The sequence below is a fragment of the Piliocolobus tephrosceles genome, chromosome 11, assembly GCF_002776525.5.
Source record: "Piliocolobus tephrosceles isolate RC106 chromosome 11, ASM277652v3, whole genome shotgun sequence".
NCBI classification, from domain to species: Eukaryota; Metazoa; Chordata; class Mammalia; order Primates; family Cercopithecidae; genus Piliocolobus; species Piliocolobus tephrosceles.
In genome coordinates this window covers 26,169,610-26,193,494 of record NC_045444.1, presented here as the reverse complement: position 1 = coordinate 26,193,494, position 23,885 = coordinate 26,169,610, and the positions used below count along the sequence as shown (strand labels likewise).

The following is a 23,885-nucleotide window of genomic DNA, read 5'->3' as shown; positions in this document are numbered from 1 at the left end:
AAGGAAGGAAGGAAGGAAGGAAGGAAGGAAGGAAGGAAGGAAGGAAGGAAGGAAAAGAAAGAGAAGAAAGAAAAGAAGGAAGGAAGGAAGGGGAAAGAAAGAAAGAAAGGTAAAGAAAGAAAGAGAAAGAAAGAGAGATAAAAGAAATAATAAAAAGAAAGGAAAGGAAAGAAAAAAGAAAAGGAGGAAAAGAAACAGAATTTGTATAGTATTTTTTTCAGAGAGTAGAATTTAGACACAATTTCAGTGAAGTAGTGTTTTGTTAGAGCACAGATATGTGTACTATTTGCAAAGAGTTCAACGTCAGATCTGGATAGTGAGGTGGACCTAGGATCCTCTTTCCTTGGAAACTTCACAGTTAATATAGATGTGGAATATTTTCTGAAGAAACTTCTTAATTTAGGTTCTTTACCTGGGCTGGAAATCAAGACTGCTTCTCTGTGTCAAAGTAACTTAGATCCTCCAAACAAGATTTGGATGCTTTCTACTAATGATATAATTTCAAACAACAAACTGACACTCTGTGGCTTTGAAGAACAAGCCAGTGCGTAAGAAAGTAGTGCACAATCAACGAGGACTTCATTATGATGCTTTATAGTTGTAGCATGTCTTTGAGATAAATATTATTTCCTGCTAACTTTGTGTATTAGTCTGTTCTCATGCTTCTGATAGAACAAGACTGGGTAATTTATACCAAGACTGGGTAATTTATAAAGAAAAGGAAGTGAAACGGACTCACAGTTCCACATGACTGGGGAGGCCTCACAATCATGGTGGAAGGTGAAAGAACAGCAAAGGCACATCTTACATGGTGACAGGCAAGAGAGTGTGTGCAGTGGAACTGCTCTTTGTAAAATCATTATATTTTGTGAGACTTATTCACTATCACAGGAACAGCATGGAAAAACCTGCCCCTGTGATTCAATTGTCCCCCACTGGGTCCCTCCTATAACACATGGGGATTGTGGGAGCTACAATTCAAGATGAGATTTGGGTGAGGACCCATCCAAACCACTTCGCAACTGAATTTATCTGTGAATTTATCTTGTTATCCTAGCCAGATGAATAACAGTGTTTAATGGATGTGGCTCCCTATGAATAATATCCTTCACTGCCTTTCCCATTTGGTAAGCTCTTATGCTGCCTTTAAGACAATGTTCAGCCAAGAAGGGGCTATTGCTGTTCCTCAGTGGTGATGAGATGAAAGTATGTTCTCTATGAACTGAAGTCCTTTGGGTAACTGTAAGAGGAGTGGTTTATTTCTCTGTCAAGCTATCAGAATCAATTTCCCCATGATGGCTATGGAAACTAGAATCCAGGAAATAGGGTACAACCACGGTTCTGAGTTACCTGCCTGGCTTGTACTTTTTGATGTGCTGACCTCCCCTTCTTTCTTCTGCAAAAACATGTCGGGACCTGATTCATGCTTAGCCAAACCCAATTCCCTGCTCAAAAGTGGGTAAAAAGGAAGAAAAACTTTTTTTTTTTTTTTCTCTTGGCAAGTGCATGAGGTAAGGCGATGGAATTTTTACTGATTTTGCATTACATTTCACACATATGTGTGTTTGTGTGTGTGTGTGTATGTGTGTATATATATATGTATATTGCTGGGGTTAAGAGTATGGAGCTGCTGAAACAGCACTATTATAGATATTTTCTTAATTACGTCTATGTATCTTCATAGATGTAGGTGCTACATCCTTGAGTTCCAAGAATTTAGCTTTGTATTGATTTACTCTGCTCAATATTTCAGGTCTGGTTGGGTAGATAGGCATTTTATTTTATTTTCAAGCTACATAATTGCCTTCCAGGATCAGTAATTCAAAGTTCTATTCTGGCTGTTCAACTGTTTTAGGAATCTCAATGTTCACACACAGATGTGTGTGCACACGTACACATACACATGCCACATGCCCCCTCACTGTCGATAAATCATCACAAATTGAGAAATATATCTTATCTCAACTAGAATATTTCACTAATTTTAACTGGCTTTTTGTTAATAAAATTTATTAATTTTTGTTGATTTGTTAACTTTTGTTAATTGTTAATAAAAATATATTTTTATAAGGATCTAAACATATTTTGTAGAAAGAAGTACATTACTAAAATATTTTAAAATGTGGCAACAGATAATTATTAATTGTAATTTCTGGTTATAATCGATTACAAAAATAAAGTAAAACAGATTATACCTGGATATTGAGATGTATTTTGTTCTCTAGTAACTCTGGAATTATGTTAACCATAGAAAAGAAGCATCTGCCACATCTCAATGGTGATACCAAGTGTTTTCTTCCTGAATTGACAAGAGAAAGTTACCAAGAGGAATATATGTCATAGTTACTGGAAGAGAAGATGTAGAATGAGGATGGACTAATTATTCTCATTTGCTTGCATTTTTTCAGAGCTATGCCGTTTCTCATTTTATTTGTGAATGATGAAAGGCGTGTAATACTACAGATACTACTAATAGAATTAACTGCATTTCTAAAATGATTTGGAAATTTAAAAAACACACTGGCAAATGTGATTTATTACTGATTTAAACATTCTTAACCGTGATCAACTTTTCATCCACTCACTCCAAATAGGAGCACTATATGCATCACATAAAATTAGCTTAACTGATTTTACAGTGATTGTGTTTTATAATTTTTCTTCCACCATCTCTAGGCTACATTTTTGTATTAATAACCCCCATTAATACGTTGTAGACTGCTTTGTTGACTGTGTGAGGGGAGACTATCTATGGTATATTACTAGGTATACGATTCTCATAGAGTCAAACAAGTTGAGACTAATGAATCATTCCTTTGGTTTCAGGTTGGTTTAGATTGAGGTTAAGTAATAAGCATTGTAAACCCATATCCAAATAGTGGTACTTCTAAGCACATAGGCTTTTGGAATCAGATGAATGGGAGGGGAGTAAAAGTTTTGTGTTAATATTATCAGCCCTGTTACTATACGTTTCAGCTTTCTTCTTGGGAAATAGAAAATGATGACATAAGCTTCACAGAATAGATTTATACATAAAATAAAATGATGTATGAAAAGCAGTTTGCATCATTTCTAGCATGTGGTAACTAAAAATGATAGCCATTAATTGCATTATTATTGGATATTTCATGTTGTATGTAAAAAAGAAACAAATAACAAAAAAAGTGAAAAATGTTGTTCAAAAGCTTTAATTATTGTCTTGCCCTCCCGCAAAATCCTATTGATCCCCCAAAACTAAGTATTAACTCATCTTAAACCTGGAAACAGCTCTTTTCAGATACCTATTTTTATAGCAGCTGAATAATTCCTTTTAGAGACTCTTTGAGAGGAAAACAGGGGAAATGCTCTGTCTTAATAATGTTAATTTATTGGTATGACTGCAAAAGGTGTATATATTCTTTGTTAAATTGAACATGCTCAGAATAATAATTCTGAGGAAAACAAATAACATGTAGGAAAAGTGTAATAATTTGATTACACTTAAAGATGCACTCAAAGCATGTCTATGAAAAATAAAACAACTACTTTATGTTACTCTAGAGATTGGGAATGCAATTTTAAGAAATAATTACTTTGGTTTTTCACCTTGTCACTTTTATGTGTTAGGATCCATGTATCACCATTTATCTTCGTCTGACATTTAAAGCATGCTTTAGCTGGCAATTAATTTCTTTTTCTCTTGTTTTGTTTTTTATCTCACTAGTTGAATAGAAGCAAATAAATTGCCACATTAACCTATTAAAACATTATCTACCATTGTTTGATAGTTTCAAGTAAGGAGTTAGATTTTAGATTTCTCATACTGTTGTAGTTTTCCATGTGTTTGCTTTTCCTGGACATCTCCAGATCTATAGTATCAAGGGAATACTCATGATGATTGTACCAAAGTGATGTTGCTGACATAAGATTTTCCAAAGCATCTCTAAATTGTTACATGTTGGATACTTTTGAAAATTGATTAAGATACAGGAAAGATAGAGAACCACCATTTTCCAAAATGAAAGACAATTATTTAATTTTATTTTATTTATGAGTATATTGTCTATAATGACATTTTGGCAAAAATTGCTCTCATTATATATGTATAATCAGCTATCAATTGTAAGTATCACAGTGACTACATTTTTATTTAGGAGATTTTGTGGAGAAGTGGTTGATGAAATAACAGCTATACATGTATATCTTAATGCTTTTTCTGTCCGGAAGTCATTTTTTTAAAAATAAAAATATCTATTTTTTCTTTTTCTTCCCCCACTAGATGTGGGTTCTGTGGAAGGACTTGCCTATCACAGAGCCTGGGATACACTGTACTGGACAAGCTCCACCACCTCATCCATCACCAGACACACTGTGGACCAGACTCGACCTGGAGCGTTTGACAAGGAAGCTGTCATCACCATGTCAGAGGATGACCACCCACATGTGCTAGCCTTGGATGAATGTCAAAAGTAAGAAACAGTGTAGTTTTATGTCTTCATTATAGTTATAAGTCAAAAGAATATCGGAGTTCTGTTAATTTTAAGAAGAATTAATTCTAAAATAAAGGTTTTCTTTGAAGTTTTATTTTCACAATTCATAAAACTTTTTTTATGTAAGAGCATCATAAATGTGAAAAATTAAAATCTGGACCCTTTAAACGCCAGGCTTCATGTCTCTGAGAGATCCAGTAAAAACAAATTTAAATAATTAAAGGCAAAATGGAAAGAGACAATACTATGCTGGAAAAGGCCTATGAAGAAGACGTTAATGCATAGCTGATTGGAATCATAAATTTAAAAAATTAGCATACACGGAAGACTAAGAGTTTTCTTTCTTTTTTTTTTTTTTTTTTTTTTATTTTAATCAAGTAATTATAGCATCTGGAGATCTCCCAAATTGAAATACAAAAGAAAGCAAACTGCAACAATACAAAAATATTTGTGTGCAGCTGTCTTTCAACACTAGGTACTTGATAATAGTCTAAGTGTTCTATAGCTGTTTGATGATATATTGTACAGACAGCTAAAATAATATTTGTAAAAAAATCACGACAAAAGAAAATATTCTGGATATAAAATATACTCAGTGAATAAAAACAAAGAAAAAAATGGTGTCTTGGGGGATGTCTTAATAAATAAAAAATAAAACACCTGAAGAACAAAGCACAGGTAAGGGACAAACAATATCTATCTATGAACTTTCATTCTCATATACAATATGGTAAAGTTATTTGTTAACTATAAGAAAATGCTTTTTATTTTTAAATGAAACAAATAAACAAAAATCAGGCCGGGCGCGGTGGCTCAAGCCTGTAATCCCAGGACTTTGGGAGGCCGAGACGGGCGGATCATGAGGTCAGGAGATCGAGACCATCCTGGCTAACACGGTGAAACCCCGTCTCTACTAAAAATACAAAAAACTAGCCGGGCAAGGTGGCGGGCGCCTGTAGTCCCAGCTACTCCGGAGGCTGAGGCAGGAGAATGGCGTAAAACCCGGGAGGCGGAGCTTGCAGTGAGCTGAGATCCGGCCACTGCACTCCAGCCCAGGAGACACAGCAAGACTCCGTCTCAAAATAAATAAATAAATAAATAAATAAACAAAAATCAGACCAATCTGGCCTTCCTTGAGCAAAACTAGAAGAGTTCTTTTTAGGTGTGATTTAAAAAGAAAAAAAAAAAAAAAAAGGTTGAAGAATAAAAAGCAATGACAGATAATCACTGACCCTGATCACTTATCAGAAGAAAGGACTAAGTAACATGAATAGGTCAGTGTGAAAATAGCTGTAAATCTGAACCCTTCTGTAGAGCTAAAACTGAGGTTCGATTTAATTCACTTAATTGAACATCATCTTATATATGAAAATTCTTAAGGTTGAACAATGCAATGACTCATTATGGAGCTGGGGAGACTGCTCCCACCACTGTCCTATCAGGATATAGTTTGCTAGCTCAGCTGCGTTTATCTCAACACATCACCAAAAGAATCTCAGGACAGTAATAAATGTCACACAGTAGGAATAAAAGAGTTGGGTGAAGGAATTTATAAGTCAGTTTTGAAATAAAAATAAAGCGATCACTCATGATATTATATATGATGAGTTTTAATTAGTAAGTGCTTTATCCTGTAATTATTTATTACATAGGCTAACATTTACACTTTTCACCTTGCATATGGTGAACTGTAAATTAAAATTAAACATATAAAATTTTCTATTTGATAATTATTTGTAATTAAAGTATGAAAAGGCAATTTATCATATATGTAAATGACACCTTCAAAACACCATTGTATGCTAATAGAGTAACAGATATTTTAAAATAAAATACTAAATTGCAAATCAAAGTTAGGCTTTCTAAGTTTAAAATTTGGCTCAGTTACTAATTATTTGTGAAAACTTTAATTACTTAAGCTCTCTGGATCTTTCTGTTTTCTCACCTGTGAAATGAAGTGGGGAGAGTGGAATGAAAGGAACACTCCTAACACCTCTAAAATTCTCTTGTTATAAAACCTACAATCTAGGAAAATATTGTAAATAAATTGTGGGTTTAATACTTTACATTCTATGCATAACTTTTAAAATGTTTTAATTCACTATTTTTTATATTAAATGTCACAATTTATAAGTAAAATTACCAACAATGAAAATTGAATACAAACATTTTTGTTGTGAATTTGACAATTATTTGGTAATTTTGGTAATAAGTGTCACAAAATACTCAAAACACCTATTGAATAACTTTGTTGGCTGTAATGCTAAACTACCTTTAAATGATTATACCTAGGAATCCATAGAGAATAGACACTATGCTGAAGAATTTAAGAGTCACCCCTAGAGTTTTAGAAATTATATTGTAATTTATAGAAAAATCACACTAAGAGAGAAAAAAAGAAATGTAAAAAAACATGAGTTTAGTAATTTCCTTTCTCCAAAACAAATACAAAAGAGAATGCAGAATTTAAAAAGGAAAATTGGAAGGGGAAGAAGATTTTTATTTTCATCAATTGAAGCAGATAAGTATACTTAGGATAAGAATGATTATACTAGATCAGCTGAAATGTGGTAATAAGTTAGAGTATATTTGCAGTTTGTGGAAAACAAACTTAAGATCACTGTATTGTTCTTGATTAAAGTAAAGCCTCATGCATCTAACAGTTTAACTAAATTATTTGAAGGAATACCCAGGAAATCATTTTTTAGAAGTAGGTTCTAGGTTTCATTTAAGAACCCGGGTAAAATTAACATACAAATATCATATACACATCTCCTTTTATTACCTAGACTTTGTTAAAGGTCATAGAATATGAGGAAAATAATTCTGCTTCTTTTTAAATAGCTTGGTATTGACATGTTTCTATTAGTATTTTTACTCTTGATGAGAAGTTTGATTTATAGTTACAATGTTCATTTTCATTAGTTTAATGTTTTGGACCAACTGGAATGAACAACATCCAAGTATCATGAGATCTACTCTGACTGGGAAGAATGCTCAAGTGGTGGTCAGTACAGATATACTCACTCCAAATGGACTCACTATCGACTACCGTGCAGAGAAATTGTATTTCTCAGATGGCAGTCTAGGAAAAATTGAAAGGTGTGAATACGATGGATCCCAGAGACATGTAAGTTAATGAAGAATTTCTTGGTTATAGAGTTATGCAATGAAATATTTAAAACACATATGACTTATACTCTCCTAAAATGTGCATATCAGGGAATTTCAAAATAGCCTATTGATTGAAACAATCCAGTTGAATCACTAATCTATCACAAAAGAAAATTGTGCAGTATTTTGAAAACTTCTTTCAAATGTATTTGCTACCATAGAGACAGCTCAACCCATAAACTTTTTCTGGAGCAGCAATAACTAATTTCCTTCTAGTTATTAATTGAACTGGAATGGTTAGAGTGATTTGAATATGCTTCTTTGTTATGTATAGCTTTTAAAAATGTGAAATACAATTGATTAGTTGTCCCAGGATAAAAGAAAATTAGAAAAGAAAGAAATGATCCTCTGTGTTTGTGTCCTTAAAGCAATCTAAGAAGCTCTGAAGAGAGGAGAATGGGTCAAGTCTATTCTAATCACTGGACTCTCTTTTCTCTGGGTTCAAAATGAAATGTTAGTGGAAGAGTTGCTATGCTATCCCTTGAGAGCACTTACAGCAGGTGTTTAGGGCCTGAAGAATGGTGAGATGCTAGGGCGCCCCTTTGTCCTGTGAGGAGTAGCCTCGGCAACAGGGAAGCTCAGTGGTTAGATCTGCGTGGCTATACCACTAGAGAAATCTGGACCCATGTGTGTACCACTATACAGGCCTGAAGGACAAAATGATCCTCAGGCTCCTCACGCCTCCACTGCATTGAAGAAGGTCTAGAATGTAATGCAATTTTTTTCTTAAAGGGCCGGATAGTAAATATTTGAAGCCTCATGGACCATATGATCTCTATTACAACTACAGTGTTTCATGGCACTAATGCAGACATAGCGAATATGTAAATAAATAGGCCTGACAGTATTCGAATAAAGTTTTATTTACAGAAACAGACAACAATCAGCAAATTCTATATGTATAGAACAAATTCTATATGGCTAAGCACACTGTTTAATTCAATTGAAGATTGAATTGACCTTAGGCAAATTATTTAACCTTTATAAACTTTAGTTTCCTGATATGCAAATTCTCTTTCAGGGCAATTATGAAGATTATAGTGCAAAAGTATATGACTCAGAATACAGCATAGAAATTCTAAATAAACCTAGTATATAATGCTTTTGAAGAGACAGGTAAATCATTGTCCTGAATGTGGTGTTATTTTTTATTCCGTCATGATACTAAAAAAAAAAAAATGAGTTTATAACTCTTTATTCTCCTCAATGATTTTTGTTTATACCTATTTTGCACTTCCCCACCCATTTATTCTTATGTATGGTAATTACAGCTACAGTAAGTGGTCCAGTAATAAGATACCACTAACGTAATTTAAAGGATTTGTTCTGACATTTAACATATGTGCTTTGTTTAATTGCAACTCATCATTTTCCATCCCTGCCCAAGGAAGGATGATTTCTGATTGGGCCCCAAAGTTAGAAATCTATTTCAAAGTCTACTGCATTCTTACATGCATCCAGATTACCTCATCTTTATCCTCATATGAATTCAAATTAATTTTTTAAAAGTTAATATTTTTGTTAATAAAATGAGCAATACATTTTTAAAATTCTTTATTTTGTAAAAGTTAATTTAGGGACTATTTATGGACTGTTTTAAAGACTTTGTACAGATTTATTAAGACTTTGGACTGTATCAATTTACTAATCTCCCTACTAGCTAAGTCACTGATTGATAATTGTGTTCTAGATACTGTGCTAAGCACTTTATATTTCATGTTTTTATAGCCCTCCCCATGGTAGGCATTATTATGATGATCCCCATTTACAGATGAAGAAAATGAGGCACAAGAAGTTTAGTGCTTGTTCGGGAACACCTCGCCACGTATGTAGTAGGAAGGTGATTCTACCCCTGGTGATCTCACTTCAGCGCCTGTGCAAACCATCATGCTAAATTTGAAAACACTTACAAAGGACCCAACTAAGTGTACACAACCTGGCCACTTCCTCATGCCTTGCAATTAGCAATACATTTGTTCTCTCCTTCTTCCTCACATATCTCACTATGTTACCCATAAACACTTTGCAGAGTAAATATTTCAATTCATTACTGAATATGAAACTATGCCTAGTAAAATTTGAAGTTCTGCTGATGTACGTAGTAAACCAAGTAGATTTACTCAACTTGTCAGCACACATCACATTACTTTGTTATACATTTTAAGAACCTTAGTAAAATCGACAGGGAAGACAATGGAGAAGAGCATCCAACTCTAAGTGACACATTATCCCCTTTAAAACTGCTGTCTGATAGAGACGTAGAGCTTCTGCATAATCTTTTTGAAATACTCTTTACATAGGCTTCTCCATTATATCAAGACAAGCTAATCATTTGAAGCTGGGGTCATCAAAGCTCTTTTAAAACAGAAAGATCACTATGTGCCCTCACACCATTGCAAGGACCTTTATTATAGCTTTGTGTCTAAAACTGTTTAATAGATATTCTGAAGGCTTAGATAGATATTACAGCATCTCTACTCTGGCCTATGTTATATAAGAATTTTCTCTTTGTTTTTAGTATTCTTTTCACTTTCGTGTTTAGATATACCCATTGCTTAGCTGTGTGACAAATGGTGCAATCAGGGAAGGGAAAGTCTAAATACTTATTATTCATCTCAGAAATTAATATTTATGAAATTCATATTCTGTAATTATTAATAAAGATAATTTTACAAAATAAATACTAGAATGAAAGTTGGATGTTTATTTACTTCTTTAAAAATTATAGTTTTAAAGCAATGTTAAATTTAATCCTTACATTTGGTATTGACTAATTGCATGAACATTACCAAGTCATTTAAAATCCTTATGCTTTTTAAAAAATGTAATTTTATTTTAGGTTCAAGGGACCCATGTTCTTGTTTTGTTTATTACATAGCATAATGCATAATAGTGGGAATCAAAGCTCTTATATTTTATAATTAATGTAGGTATAAAAACAAATGACAGCTAAAATCAACATAATTGTGATGTTCTGTAATTTTGTGGAAATTAGCAGAAGTCATTCTTAATTCAAAAAGGTAAAATAAACGTTCTTTGTCCCCATATCAAGTTGAGGAAGTAAAACATATGCTCAAAGATAGTTAATGATATGAAATTAAATTTGTGACATTTTAATGATAATTCTCAATATTTTAATTCTCAATCTTTCCTTGTTCTGAAAAGCCAAAAATTCATACACAGGCTGTTCTTTTATACAAGGGACCTTTATAAACAGCACCATCATTTAGTGTGCTTGTACCTAGATTTGCCTTGAAATCCAACTGTTATTGTTAGGTAGCCTTGACAAAAACAGATAATCTAACACATGCCAGTGTTCACAGGAACCAGGTGACTTCCACTTACTATGTGAAATGAAAGCATTGTCAATTGTTGTAGTCCATTCAAGCTACTATAACAAAATATTGCTCCTATTTTTTTCACTCCTCATTTTATTCCCTTTGGGCAACCATACGAATATAATCTTTCATATATATGTATATATGTGTGTATATATATATATTCAATTTATATTTTATTTTTAAGTAGATCTGCAAATCAACAGAATAAGTTGCATTTTTATATTTTGGAGTACACTGTGAAAGGCATTGAAGAAATGTGTGACAGGTAAAAACTATAGGTTTAGAAAGAATGCTGTTTAGGAAATAGAAAGTATAGTTATGAAGACTGAAGGATTCTATAAAAGACTTAAATTACTCACCAAGAAATATAAGAAGAGATGCAAAACATTGTTCATTGTATAATGTGAAAAAATGCTGAAGCAATGCAATAAAAAGGAGTGCTAGAAAAGTGACAGTTACAGCAGGGAACATTTCTTTTGCATAATTGCATATTTTCTAACTTTAGATAAAGCAGGTGATAGCAGAAGGCAATCTCAAGAGTAGGGAGATCAGATATCCCCAGGGAAGTGAACAGATTAGAAAGAAGCTAGACATCATAATCGGGAATATTAGATACAGGGTATCTTTAATGAGAAATAAGTAACCATATTTAAGTTCATTGATTGTAAAGTGTCGGAGAGATTCTTGTAAATTTAGACCTTGTGTGCCCTCGAACGCAGTATGATGCCATGGGTCTTCCAAAGCCTGTTTGAAAAGTGTGCCTTCTTTTGAGTATCTATAGGAATTAGACCGTAGTCAAGCAAATTTTCAAAACTGTTTTTAAACAAAGTCTGATAGGCTTAGTCATTGAATTACATCTTAAAGCTTTTAATATGCTCATGAACATTATGAATATTCTGAATAGAAAACAGTATGTAGCTTTGTTCTTATCAGAAAACAGATTTTTTTGTTTATTTGTTTGTTTTAATTTTTTAACATGGGCCAGGTGCGATGGCTCATGCCTGTAATCCCAGCACTTTGGGAGGCTGAGGCAGGTGAATCACCTGAGGTTGGGAGTTCGAGACCAGCCTGACCAGCATGGTGAAACCCCCTTTCTACTAAAAATACAAAAAATTAACTGGGCATGGTGGCACATGCCTGTAGTCCCAGCTACTCAGGAGGCTGAGGCAGGAGAATCACTTGAACCCAAGAGGTGGAGGTTGCAGTGAGCTGACATCATGTCACTGCACTCCAGCCTGGCAATGGAGCAAGACTCTGTCTCAAAAAAAAAAAAAAAAAAAAAAAAAAAAAATTAACATGGTGTGTCATGGGCATGTGTTTGTAGAGATTTGAAAAATGCTGATACACTATTGACAACTCACTTAGTTTATCATAGAAATATTATATAACTCATTGCTTATCAGTAGACCAGAGAAACAGATCCTTTCAAACAGCAAAAATAAACCAAAATGTGTTTTTTAATATACATTTTTATCTTTCAATGTTTTAAATCTGAAGTTTAATAAGCCCATTAGTTTTTTTCTATCAAACTTAATGTTAAGTTTTATTATTCTATTTTATCTTAGAGAGTGGTCACAATAAAATACAAGTCTGCACAGTTTAATTTTGGCTTGCGTTGATAAAAATAATATGATTGGCTGGGTTTTTCTGATTTTAATACCACACTAACTTATGTGGTGGTTCTACCTAAATATCGAGGAATGCATTCTTTATTCAGTGATATGAAACTGAATGTTTTGGAGAAATTTAGTTATTAAGGCAAAAAAAAAAAAATCCAGAAAATAATTCTGTAATGTTTCTTTTTTATTTTTTCTGTTTTGTATCTATCATCTCTGTTGTTCCAGTAACTGAAACATTAACTGATGTTGACAGGGGCTAAGACAGCATGATTATAACCTATCTCCCTGCAGTTACCCTGTAAGTGTTAATCATTTCGTGGAAAGTATCTGCTACCTGCATGATACAGACCTTTCCAAAAGAGATATTTATGTTCCTAGAAATTGCAATTGCTCATGTTCCTTACCACTGACATTCTTTTAAAAACTTAGTCCAAAATTGTTTTCAGAATATGTTCCCGAGAAGAAATCTTAAATCTTATGACTTATCTTTAGAATGAAAAGGATTTTTATGACTAATTTGACCCCTAAATAAACACACTCTGATTATATGAACTCTTTTAAGTAAGAATAGGAGAGCAAGTTAAATAAATAAACTAGTTTTAATTACAAGAACAATCACAAGGAAATGAGATATTTTATCTTTTTATGGCACACACACACACACACACACAGTCGAAAGAAAATATTTAGTGCCATAAAATGCTGAGACTAGTGCTGCCTTGGGTGATATGATTTTCCAAACCGATGATGAGTTCTTGAAAATGTATACAAAATGAGGTAAAGTCATCTCTCAATTTACATAGAAATTATGGTCCCTGAAAAATAATAAATGTATATTAAATCTCCTGAAATACTTTTGTATATATGTAAAATGGGATTAAATTCCAAGATCAGATAATTATAAGTAAGTTTTCACCTTTGACAATATCTTGTAGGACATTTGAAACCTGGGCAGAGTCTCAGACAAGTCATTGACAGAACTGCCCTATGTATTGCAGGGCATCCCGATTCCTGGTTCTTTACCACTAGACTACATAGCTATCAGCCCCACCTTACCCCACTCCTATCAAGCAAAAATATGCTTCCAACATTTTCCAAAGTCATAGAAGGAATGGGACTCCCTTGATTGAGAGCCAATAAGATGAGTAATTAATTGTCTTAAAAAGAGATGTGAAGAAAGTTCTCCTGACAGCAGTGATTTTTCTATTCTGTCTTGCATGCCTCAAATACATGGGATGTTGGGTCTATCAATAGCTGGGTAAATCATACACAAGAAGCAGAGTACCTGACTGTTAGCCTAAGACTTCTCCAAACTTTAATTTTAACAGATCAGCCAATTGAATAAATAGAATTGTATATATCCAGTACCTTTTACATGATGGATGTTGCAATCAAGTATATTATAAAGAAGTCCATTATCTACTAAATTCTGAGAGGCTGCTGGAAATCGGATTTGTCTTTGACATTTCTCTGAATTCAAGAGGCATCATTCAATATCAGATTATTATGTCCAATATTGATTTCAGTACCTTTTAAGTATTCTTGGGCCTGAATAGTTATTCAAATTATAATCAGACCTTAATAACTTTCTAATTTATTTAAAAATGATCTTTATAACTTTCTAATCTTTAGAACAGTAGGTGACTAAATAGAAATGTGATAAAAGTAAAGAATGTGGCAAGTCTAGAATTTTATTAATCCATTAAAAATTATCATGTAAAACATATTTTTCCATGGGGAGATTTAGTATACATTAAGTGATAAGTATAGAGTGAACACTTTAATATGCTGTCTCTCAGGCTAGATGCATAAAAATATTTCTTGAATGAAAAAATGAATGTCATTGTCTTCATGTGCTCTGTTTGCCATAACAAAATACCTTACGGCCGGGCACAGTGGCTCAGGCCTGTAATCCCAGCACTTTGGGAGGCCGAGACAGGCGGATCACGAGGTCAGGAGATCGAGGCCATCCTGGCTAACACGGTGAAACCCCGTCTCTACTAAAAAAAAAAAAAAAAAAAAAAAACCTAGCCGGGCGAGGTGGCGAGCGCCAGTAGTCCAAGCTACTCGGGAGGCTGAGGCAGGAGAATGGCGTGAACCCGGGGGGGCGGAGCTTGCAGTGAACCCGGGGGGCGGAGCTTGCAGTGAGCTGAGATCGTGCCACTGCACTCCAGCCTGGGCGACAGAGCAAGACTCCATCTCAAAATAAATATATATATATATCTTAGACTGGGTGGCTCAAAAAACAGAAATTTACTTTCTCACAGTTCTGGAGGTTGGAATTCTGACATCAGGATGCTGACATGGTCAGGATGGCGAGGGCCTCTTTTCCTGGCTTATGGATGGTCATCTTCTCACTGTGTCCTCACATGGCCATCCCTTGTATGTGCATGGGGACTGGGTTGGGGGCTGGGGGGGAGAGAGAGAGAGATCTAGGCCACAAATTCTATAAAATTAGTAACCTACCCTTATGACCTTATTTAACCTAAATTATCTCCTTAATGGTCATATTTCCAAGTACAGTCATATTGGGAGTTAGGGCTTCGACATGTAAATTTTGCAGGGAAGCACAATTCAGCCCATAGTCACTATGAATCCGTATCTATAGGAAAAAAGCATTCTTCTCTCTATATATATACACACATTTACATATATTATATATTAACTATAAATTTATATATGCATATATACATTTATACATTATATATATTACATATATATACACACACACACATTTAAAAAGTCCCAAAATTTTTAATAGAAGCCTTTAGGTTGTGAAATTATAAGTGATTTATTTTTACCCGTGTGCATTTCTAGAGCAGATAACAAATATTTATGAATGAAGGAAGAAATATGCATTTGTGCTTATGAATTTTTAATTAAACGTTTTTTATTTGGAGATAACTGTAGATTCACATGAAGTTGTACGAAGTAATACAGAAGGATCAAGTGTACTCTTTACCCAGTTTTCCCTAATGATAACATCTTGGAAAAGTATAGTACAATCTCACAACCAGGGTATAGACAATGATGCGGTCAAGATACAGAACATTTCCTTCATTCCGTTGATCCCTCATGTTGCTTTCTTGCATAGCTGTGCACACTTCCCTTCTTTCTCACTCCTTTCTTAATCACTTGCAACCACTAATTTATTTTCCACTTCCATAGCTTTGTCACTTTAAGAAACTTATATAGAACCTTTAAGAAACTTTTCAAGAAACTTTATAACTTCTTTATAAAGAAACATTAAGAAACTTATATAATGGAATTATACAGGGCATTTCCTTTAGGGACTGACCCTTTCCATTCAATAGAATTCTCTGGAGATTCATTCAGGTTGTTTCATGTGTGACTAGTCTGTTCTTTTTTCTCCTGAGTAGTATCTATGATATAAATAAGCCACAGTATCTTTATTCACTTGTTGGAAGTCATCAGGGCCATTTCTAGTGTTTGGCTATTATGAATGAAGCTTTCATGAACATTTGTGTACTGATTCTAGAATAAACATAATTCTTCATTCTCTGTAATAAATGTCTAAGAGTTCAATCACTGGGTCATACGTTAGTAGCATGTTTATTTTTTTTTAAGAAACTGACAATCTGCTTTCCAGAATGACTGTACCATTTTATATTCCCACTTACAGTTTATGAGTTATTTATACATTTTAGATGATACTTTTTGTTGGCTATGTGGTTTGTAAATATTTTCCCCCATTTTGTAGTTTTTCCATTCTTTTCACATGAGTTTTATGCTGAGCAACGTTTATTTTGATTATTTTTAATTTATCATTTTTTTATTTCATGGTTCATGCTTTTGATGTTTAGACTAATAATTCCCTAGCCTTAGACTCCAAAGATTTTATTTTATTTTTTCTAAAAGTGTTATAGTTTCACATTTCACATTTAAGTTCATGATTCATTTTGAACTTACTTTTGCATTTGATCAGAAACTTAGATCAAGTTCCACTTTTTGCCTATCGATGTCCATCTTTTTTTTTTTTTTTTTTTTTTCTTTGAGACAGAGTCTTGTTCTGTTGCCTAGGCTGGAGTACAGTGGCACAATCTCGACTCATTGCAACCTCTGCTTCCTGGGTTCAAGTGATTCTCCTGCCTCAGTCTCCCGAGTAGCTGGGACTACAGGTGTGTGCCACCACACCCAGCTAGCTTTTTGTATTTTTGGTGGAGACAGGGTTTCACCATGTTAGCCAGGCTGATCTCCTGACCTCGTGATCCACCCGCCTTGGCCTCCCAAAGTCCTGGGATTACAGGAGTGAGCCACTGCACCCAGCCCAATGTCCATCTTTTCTCTAATTGCTTGTATACTTTTTTCAAAAATCATTTGGGCATAACTGTTGGTGTCTATATTGGGGTTCCCTGTTCCTTTCCATTTATTTAATGAGTTTACTACTCTGTCAATACCACATAGCCTTGATTTTCAAAGTTATTTTAGATATTCTACTTTCTTTGCCATTTTGCATAGGTTTTAGAATAATCTATCCACATATACAAAATGTCTGATATATCTGTAGTGTTTTCAGGTGTATTCTTTGTCCAGCTTTTTTAGCGATTGCTTTAGGTACTGCAGTATATATACATTACTTATCAATCTACAAGCATCACCATTTAACCAGTAAAGTGAAGCATAGAAACTTTACATCCCTTTATGTTTCTTTAGCCTCCCCTGTTTGTAATATAATTATCTTAAAGATTTACTCTGCACACAACAGTGTTAGATTTTGTTTGCTTCAACCATCAAACAAGTTAGAAAACTCACTATGGGATGGAAAGCCTATTTTTATTCACTCATATTTTTGCTCACAGTGTTCTCCTTTTTCTTGATGGTCACAGGTTTCTTCTTTAATTGCTTACTTCCCTAATGCTTTGGAAAATTCCTTTTGTCCATTCTTTGCCATCTGTTGTGTCAAATTATCTTAATTTCCTTTCATCCAAGACTGTTTTGATGTTCCGTTTATTTCTGATATTTTCCCTTGACATAGGTTACTGGATTGACAGCTTTCGTTTCATATTTGAAAAATATTGGGCCACTTCCTTCTGTTCTCTGATTTCTGATGAGAAATCTATTATTATTAAAATTGTTTTCTTGTATGTAACATGCAGTTTTCCTCTGGCTGCTATTAAGATTTGTTTCTTGTCTCCAGTTTTCATAAGTTTATTTTTATTTTTAATCAGCAAATAATAATTGTGTATATTTCAGGAGTACAAGGTGATATTTTGATGTATGTATATGTTGTGGGATGATTGTTCGAGCTAATTAACATATTAATCACCTCGCCCATGTACTTACTCATTTTTGTATCACCTCGCCCATGTACTTACTCATTTTTGTACTATTTATCTCCAAAGTTAATTGCTCATGTCTAACTGGAAATTTGTACCCTTTGACCAATATCTTATTCCCCTTCACTCCTGACTTTGGTAGCTACTATTCTACTCCCTACTAATAAGAGTCTGACTTTTTAGATTCCACATGTGAGCTCCTGAAGTATTTGTCTTTCTGTGCCTGGCTCATTTCACTTAGCATAATGTACTCCAAGTTCACCCATGTTACAAATGACAGTTTCAGAAGTTAAATTATGATGTGTCTTGGGTTTATACTCTGTGCGCTTTCCTCTGCTTTTTGAATCTATAGGTATATGTCTCTTGCCAGATTGGTGGTTTTCAGCCTTTATTTTTTCAAGTCCCCTTTTAGCCCCACAGATTCTCCTCTCCTTGTAGGACTCTTTGACATGAAGGTGAGGTCTTTTATTATAGTCTCACAGGTCATTGGAGTTTCGTTCAGTTTTTTTTTTTTTTTTTTTCTACTTTTTCTTTGTTGTTGTGACTGGTTATTTCTGTTATTCAGCTTTTTAGTTTACTGACACATCTTCCATTTCCTCCATTCTGCTGTTGAATTTATTCACCGAGCTTCTTATTTAAATGATTGTACATTCAGTTCTAAAATTTCCATTTTGTTCTGGTTTGTTTCCTCTTTTTTTTTTTCTAACAGATTTTCCATTTCTTTCCTAAAGACTTTAATTTTTTTTTTTTTAACTCTTATTATGGCTACTTTAAAATCTTTTTCAAATAGTTTTTACACCCCTGTCATCTTGGTGTTAACATCTATTACTTGTGATTTTTTTCAGTCTCTTTGAAATCTTCCTGGTTCTCGGTATGATGAGTGATTTTGTTTGAACTTAAACATGTTTTACTACATGTATCTCCATATTGTCAACCCTTCTATTTTAACTGTCTTTCCCTGACATTGGTCTGGGAAGGGAAGTGAGGGGTGCTACCCTATCAAAGTAGCAGGTCCTCCATTCAGCCTTCATTGATACCAGAGATGAAACTGGGACTCCTCTGTGCTTCTGGATGAAGTGTGGGAGTTCAGGCTACCTAGATGGCCTCTACAGTGTCACCTAGAGGATGATGGTGGAAGGCCTGACTCTCCAGTGAGCTGCTTCTGACACCACCTCAGCAGAGAAGGGGAGGGCATTTTATTGCCATCAGGTGTGTGTGGAAGCCCAAGATCCCCACTTGGCCATTGCTGGTGTGGATGTGTCACAGCCTTTTTCCTGTGGTGTTTGGCTATAGTAAAGTTTTCTGCTGTGCTTGCTAGGTTGTTTCTTTCCTGGCCTTTTAGCTCCAGAGAGCAGGTTATTGTTATTACTATTTGTTCTGTGTATGTTGCCATTTCGAGGTTGCCAGCTTATACAATTTGAATCTGAGATATATGAAACAAAATGACACTCAGGAACCACACTTCCATGGTATTTCTTGGTCCCAAGATACCCAGCTGGATTACTTTTTCTCTCTAATTTTACAGTCTCCTTATGTTTGTTTTCTGTATAATTTCAAGTTGTATGTAAGAGAGGAATCAAGAAATGTGTGTCTATTCAATTTTTCTAGGAGCATAAGTTAATGTGCTCATAGATTTTTAGACATTCAGAATAGAAAAAAAAGGAAACATCTATTTGTGTCTTTTTAAAGACACTTTTAAAGATCTAAGCTGATTTATGTCCTATAAGTCTATAAAACAAGGCCCATGCATTGCCAATGAATTTAAACAGGAATAAGACTTATTAAAGACTTATTAAACACACATGATATGGCATAATCTGTAGCCCAAAGACATTGAAATCACTGATTACCCACCTCAGAGAAATAAAGATTGTGAAAATAAAGATGGTTGATTGTGTTGTCTAAATGTTATTGTCTGTAATGATAATGTATAGATGTGATCACAGAGTATAATGAAGTTTATATGAATATATGACATTGCCAAATATAGGTATCTAAGTGAGAATAAGAAATAAATGAAAAGAAAACTAAAATTAGTATTAGATAACATTGTTTCAGCATTGGACTGGTTCAAAAGAACTGTGTGATCTTGAGCAATTATTTTAATCTTTTTGAATTTCAGATTTGACATTTTGGGCTAGACTTAAACTTATTTTCCAATTCTAACTTTTTATGCTTTTACCATTGGTCATGTAGAACTTAACTAGATCAACCATTTGATATATATTTTATAGTACGTTCATATAAATAAGAAGATGGTGCCACATCTTGAATATTTCAGACATGGAGGCAGTCTTGGTAGTAAAATAGAACATACTGCTTTTCAGGAAGCAGTATGATGCGCAGAAATTAATAAACTTAGATTGTTTACACATGAATTTAACACTTAGATATAAGACCTGTTGTTTAGTAAGCTGAGGACATTTCTTAATCCTTTTACACTTTAATTTCTGCTGTAGAATATGACTAATAGTTTATGCCTGATAGGGTGTATTTTGAGGGGCTAAAGTAACTATCATATGCAGTTTAGTACCTGACAACAGTTAATGACAAATGCTATTTCTTGTAAATCCCCCCTTGAATTATGAAATTTAAAAAAATAAACCAAGTTTAAAATTGTGTAACTACATTCACTACACACATGCACATTTGTATAAACATGAATGATATCTATAGAATTAACTATAAATGGCCTCATTTCCTCTTTTGTAGAAATAATAACATCTAAAGAAAGGCAATTTGTTTTTCATCTTTGTATCTCCAAAAGCAATATACCCAAAGTCTGATGCATTGCTCTGTTCAGCAAAATTCACTGAAGAAATGAGTATATGAGTAAATAAACTAAAAGATAAATTATAAAAAAGGATTCTCTGAATAAAATAAAAAAAAAAAAAAGAAGAAAACAAAGAGCTTAGAGAAAAGAAAAGACCAAAATCAAAGTTTAGCTATTTTGAAGGCCTCAGCTATCCAGGGTAACTGATATTCCTATCCAGTAAGATAGGAATGATATTGCAGTAGGCTTAATGGTGTTTATTTCTTTCACAATTCCTTTGGTTTAAGTCCACATACATTTCAGTGATGGTTCAGCTTGGTTAGTCTTGCAAATTAAAGTATTACTGAAGCCCAGACTGTCTGAAAAGAGATGTGTTCTTGGAGAAGAATAATGGTCAGTATCCAGGGCAACTAGTGTATTCATCCGGAAAATAACTGGTGTCCCTTCAGCATGAGATATTGATACTGATGGATTGATTTAACATTTCCTAGAAACTTTCAAATTTTAGGCATCAGATGGAATTTTCAAAAGGCCAGCAGCCACTTCTCCTACCTGCCTCATTGTATAAATTCATCTACAAAGATTAAAATAACAGATAGCTAACGAAAGTCATTCTGCATGTGTGTGTATGTGAGTGTATATATATATTCACATATATTTATAATTATATATATATATATATGAGCACATTTCTTTCAGATTAACTTTGCTTACAAACTGAACAGAGGGAGAAGCATACAAATAAGCTTAAAAATATTTCCTTTGGTGAAATTATTCAGCAGATAAAAGGAAAAGTAGGAGATTTAAAAGTTTAATGTTTGAATTCATCAAATTCTCAAATAATTTACATTAATTTTTCTCTTCTCTGAATTTCTTATTTTTTATATTGTTCTTGAGCAGGTTATAATGTATTTTTTGTAAGTTTTACATAGAAGAAAACTAATGAATTTATTTGAGCTTGAGGCAATATCTCTGTGTTTGACTCTCTGAGAACATTTAAAATTAAAAAAAAGATTGAAACTAACTAATTATTAACCATTTAAAAATTATTTAAACTAGTTTGCAATAAAAACTCAGATACTGTATGACTACAACTAAATAACTCAAGCATGCACTTTTTCTGAACTTCTAGCAGCCAAGACATTATGGGCGGACTGTTAAGTTATACAGTGCTTTGATTTGATAGAGGAGAACAAAACTGTTAAGGAGAAGTCATTTTTTTATAGTCCTTTGATTTAAAAATATTATTATAACAAGATCTTTTATTTACATAGGAATTTTGAGAATATATAAAAAATGCTAATTTATTTCTAGCAGCACGTAATAATGAATAAGTCATCAAAAGGAATATGGTTGACCATTAATATATAAGATACATTTTAATAATGTATAATTACATTGTTAAATTACTGAAAGAAGCTAACATTTCAAACTAAAGTCAGTAAGATATATGATCTTAATTACTGCATAATTATGAAATGTTAAGAAATAAAAGAAAACAGAGAAAACAGAAATAATATAAGTAAAGGTGTATCTTAGAGGGAAGAAAAACTAAATAGTTTTACACATATTAAAGGAGAAACTGGCCGGACACAGTGGCTCATGCCTGTAATACCAGCAGTTTGGGAGGTCAAGGCAGGTGGATCACTTGAGGCCAAGAGTTCAAGACAAGCCTGGCCAGCATGGTGAAACCCCATCTATACTAAAAATATAAAAAGTTAGCCGGGTGTCGTGGTGCTCACCTGTAATCTCAGCTATTTGGGTGGCTGAGGCACGAGAACTGCTTGAACCTGAAAGGCAGAAGTTACAGTGAGCTGAGATCACATTATTGCACTCCAGCCTGGGCGAAAGAGAAAGATGCTGTCTCAAAAAAAAAAAAAAAAAAAAAAAAAAAAAAATGGAGAAACTGTCAGTAGAAAATGTCAGGAGACTCTTACGTTAATATTTCTGTGAAGATTTCAACAGAATCCTATGACCACTGATGTAGCTACTGCAAATTTGTACAATCTGTAGTTTATTCTGCTAACATGATAATTCTGCTCATTGAAGGCTAAGGTACCCTAGTATTTATTTGTAGGATCCAGAGCTAAGACTGAGCACCAATGGGGAAAGAAGGTCAAATCACCCCAACATGTAAACCTGAACGTAATCAACTGGCCAGTCCATTTGCATTTGGGCCTGCTGAATGGTTGGAGAATTAAAGTGCTTGTTAACTGAATAAAAAATAAATGCTCCAGTATTTTAGTCCATTTGTGCTTCTATAACAAAATACCAGAGATGGGATAATTTGTAAATAATAGAAATTTATTTCCCACAGTTCTGGAGGCTGAGAAGTCCAAGATCAAGGCACCAGCAGGCCTCGCATCTGGTGAAGGCCTGCCCCTCATAGATGGTGCTTTATTGTCACATCCTTGCATGAAAGAAGGACTGAACACGGTTTCCTCGCAGGGCAGCAGAGTGGAAGAGATCAAACTCACAAACTTAGGCTCTTGTATAAGGATGGGCTAATGAGATCTCTTCCCTCATGGCTTTATCAGCTCCTAAAAGCGCTGCCTTGTAATGCTATCATACTGGCAATGAAGTTTCAACACACAAATTTTGGAAGACATTCAGACCATAGCACCCAGTATAACTCTGCTTTGGGCAGAAATAAGAGCACATTTGTTTTAATTTGTCAATGATATATCAGAAGATGTAGAAGAGTTTTTTACCACAAAATGCACATTAGCATCCCTTAGTGGGGTTTTATGTAATAGTGATGCCTAACCCTAACCTAAGAACAATTAAATCAGAATTCCTGTATGAGGCATGGGTCTCATTTTTCAAAGCTCCCAATTGAATTTGTGTAGTCAAAATCAGGAATCATTGTTGTAGTCTACTATAGGCATAACAGAAAATTTACCCAAGGTACAATCAAATATGTGGTAAATGAGAATATGTTTTTAAATTATGTTTTTGGCAGACCTAAACCTGGTATAGATATATGTGTGCCATGACCATATTCTCTCATCTGATTTAGAATATCTGAGAGAATTTGTGTGAGAATCTTCATAATTTTGGCCTTCCACAGTGCCTTGCATTTTCCCCAAGGCAAGGGACTCATATTACTGATATTAGGGGATACACAGAAACAACATCAATTTAAAGTTAATGATGTAGTATGAAAAAACCATTCTTTACTTAATGCTCTTTCAATCCTCTGATTGACCCAG

The 23,885-nt window shown here is 33.9% G+C and overlaps 1 protein-coding gene across 1 annotated transcript in view; it reads left to right on the top strand.

The window, feature by feature from the left end:
* The window catches only part of LRP1B (LDL receptor related protein 1B), a 1,636,277-nt gene that overhangs the window by 1,268,665 nt on the left and 343,727 nt on the right, over nt 1-23,885 (top strand). The window contains exons 42-43 of the mRNA XM_026453105.1: nt 4,259-4,448; nt 7,395-7,599. Coding sequence (XP_026308890.1) covers nt 4,259-4,448; nt 7,395-7,599 — 395 coding nt within the window. The remainder of the gene's footprint in view (nt 1-4,258; nt 4,449-7,394; nt 7,600-23,885) is intronic.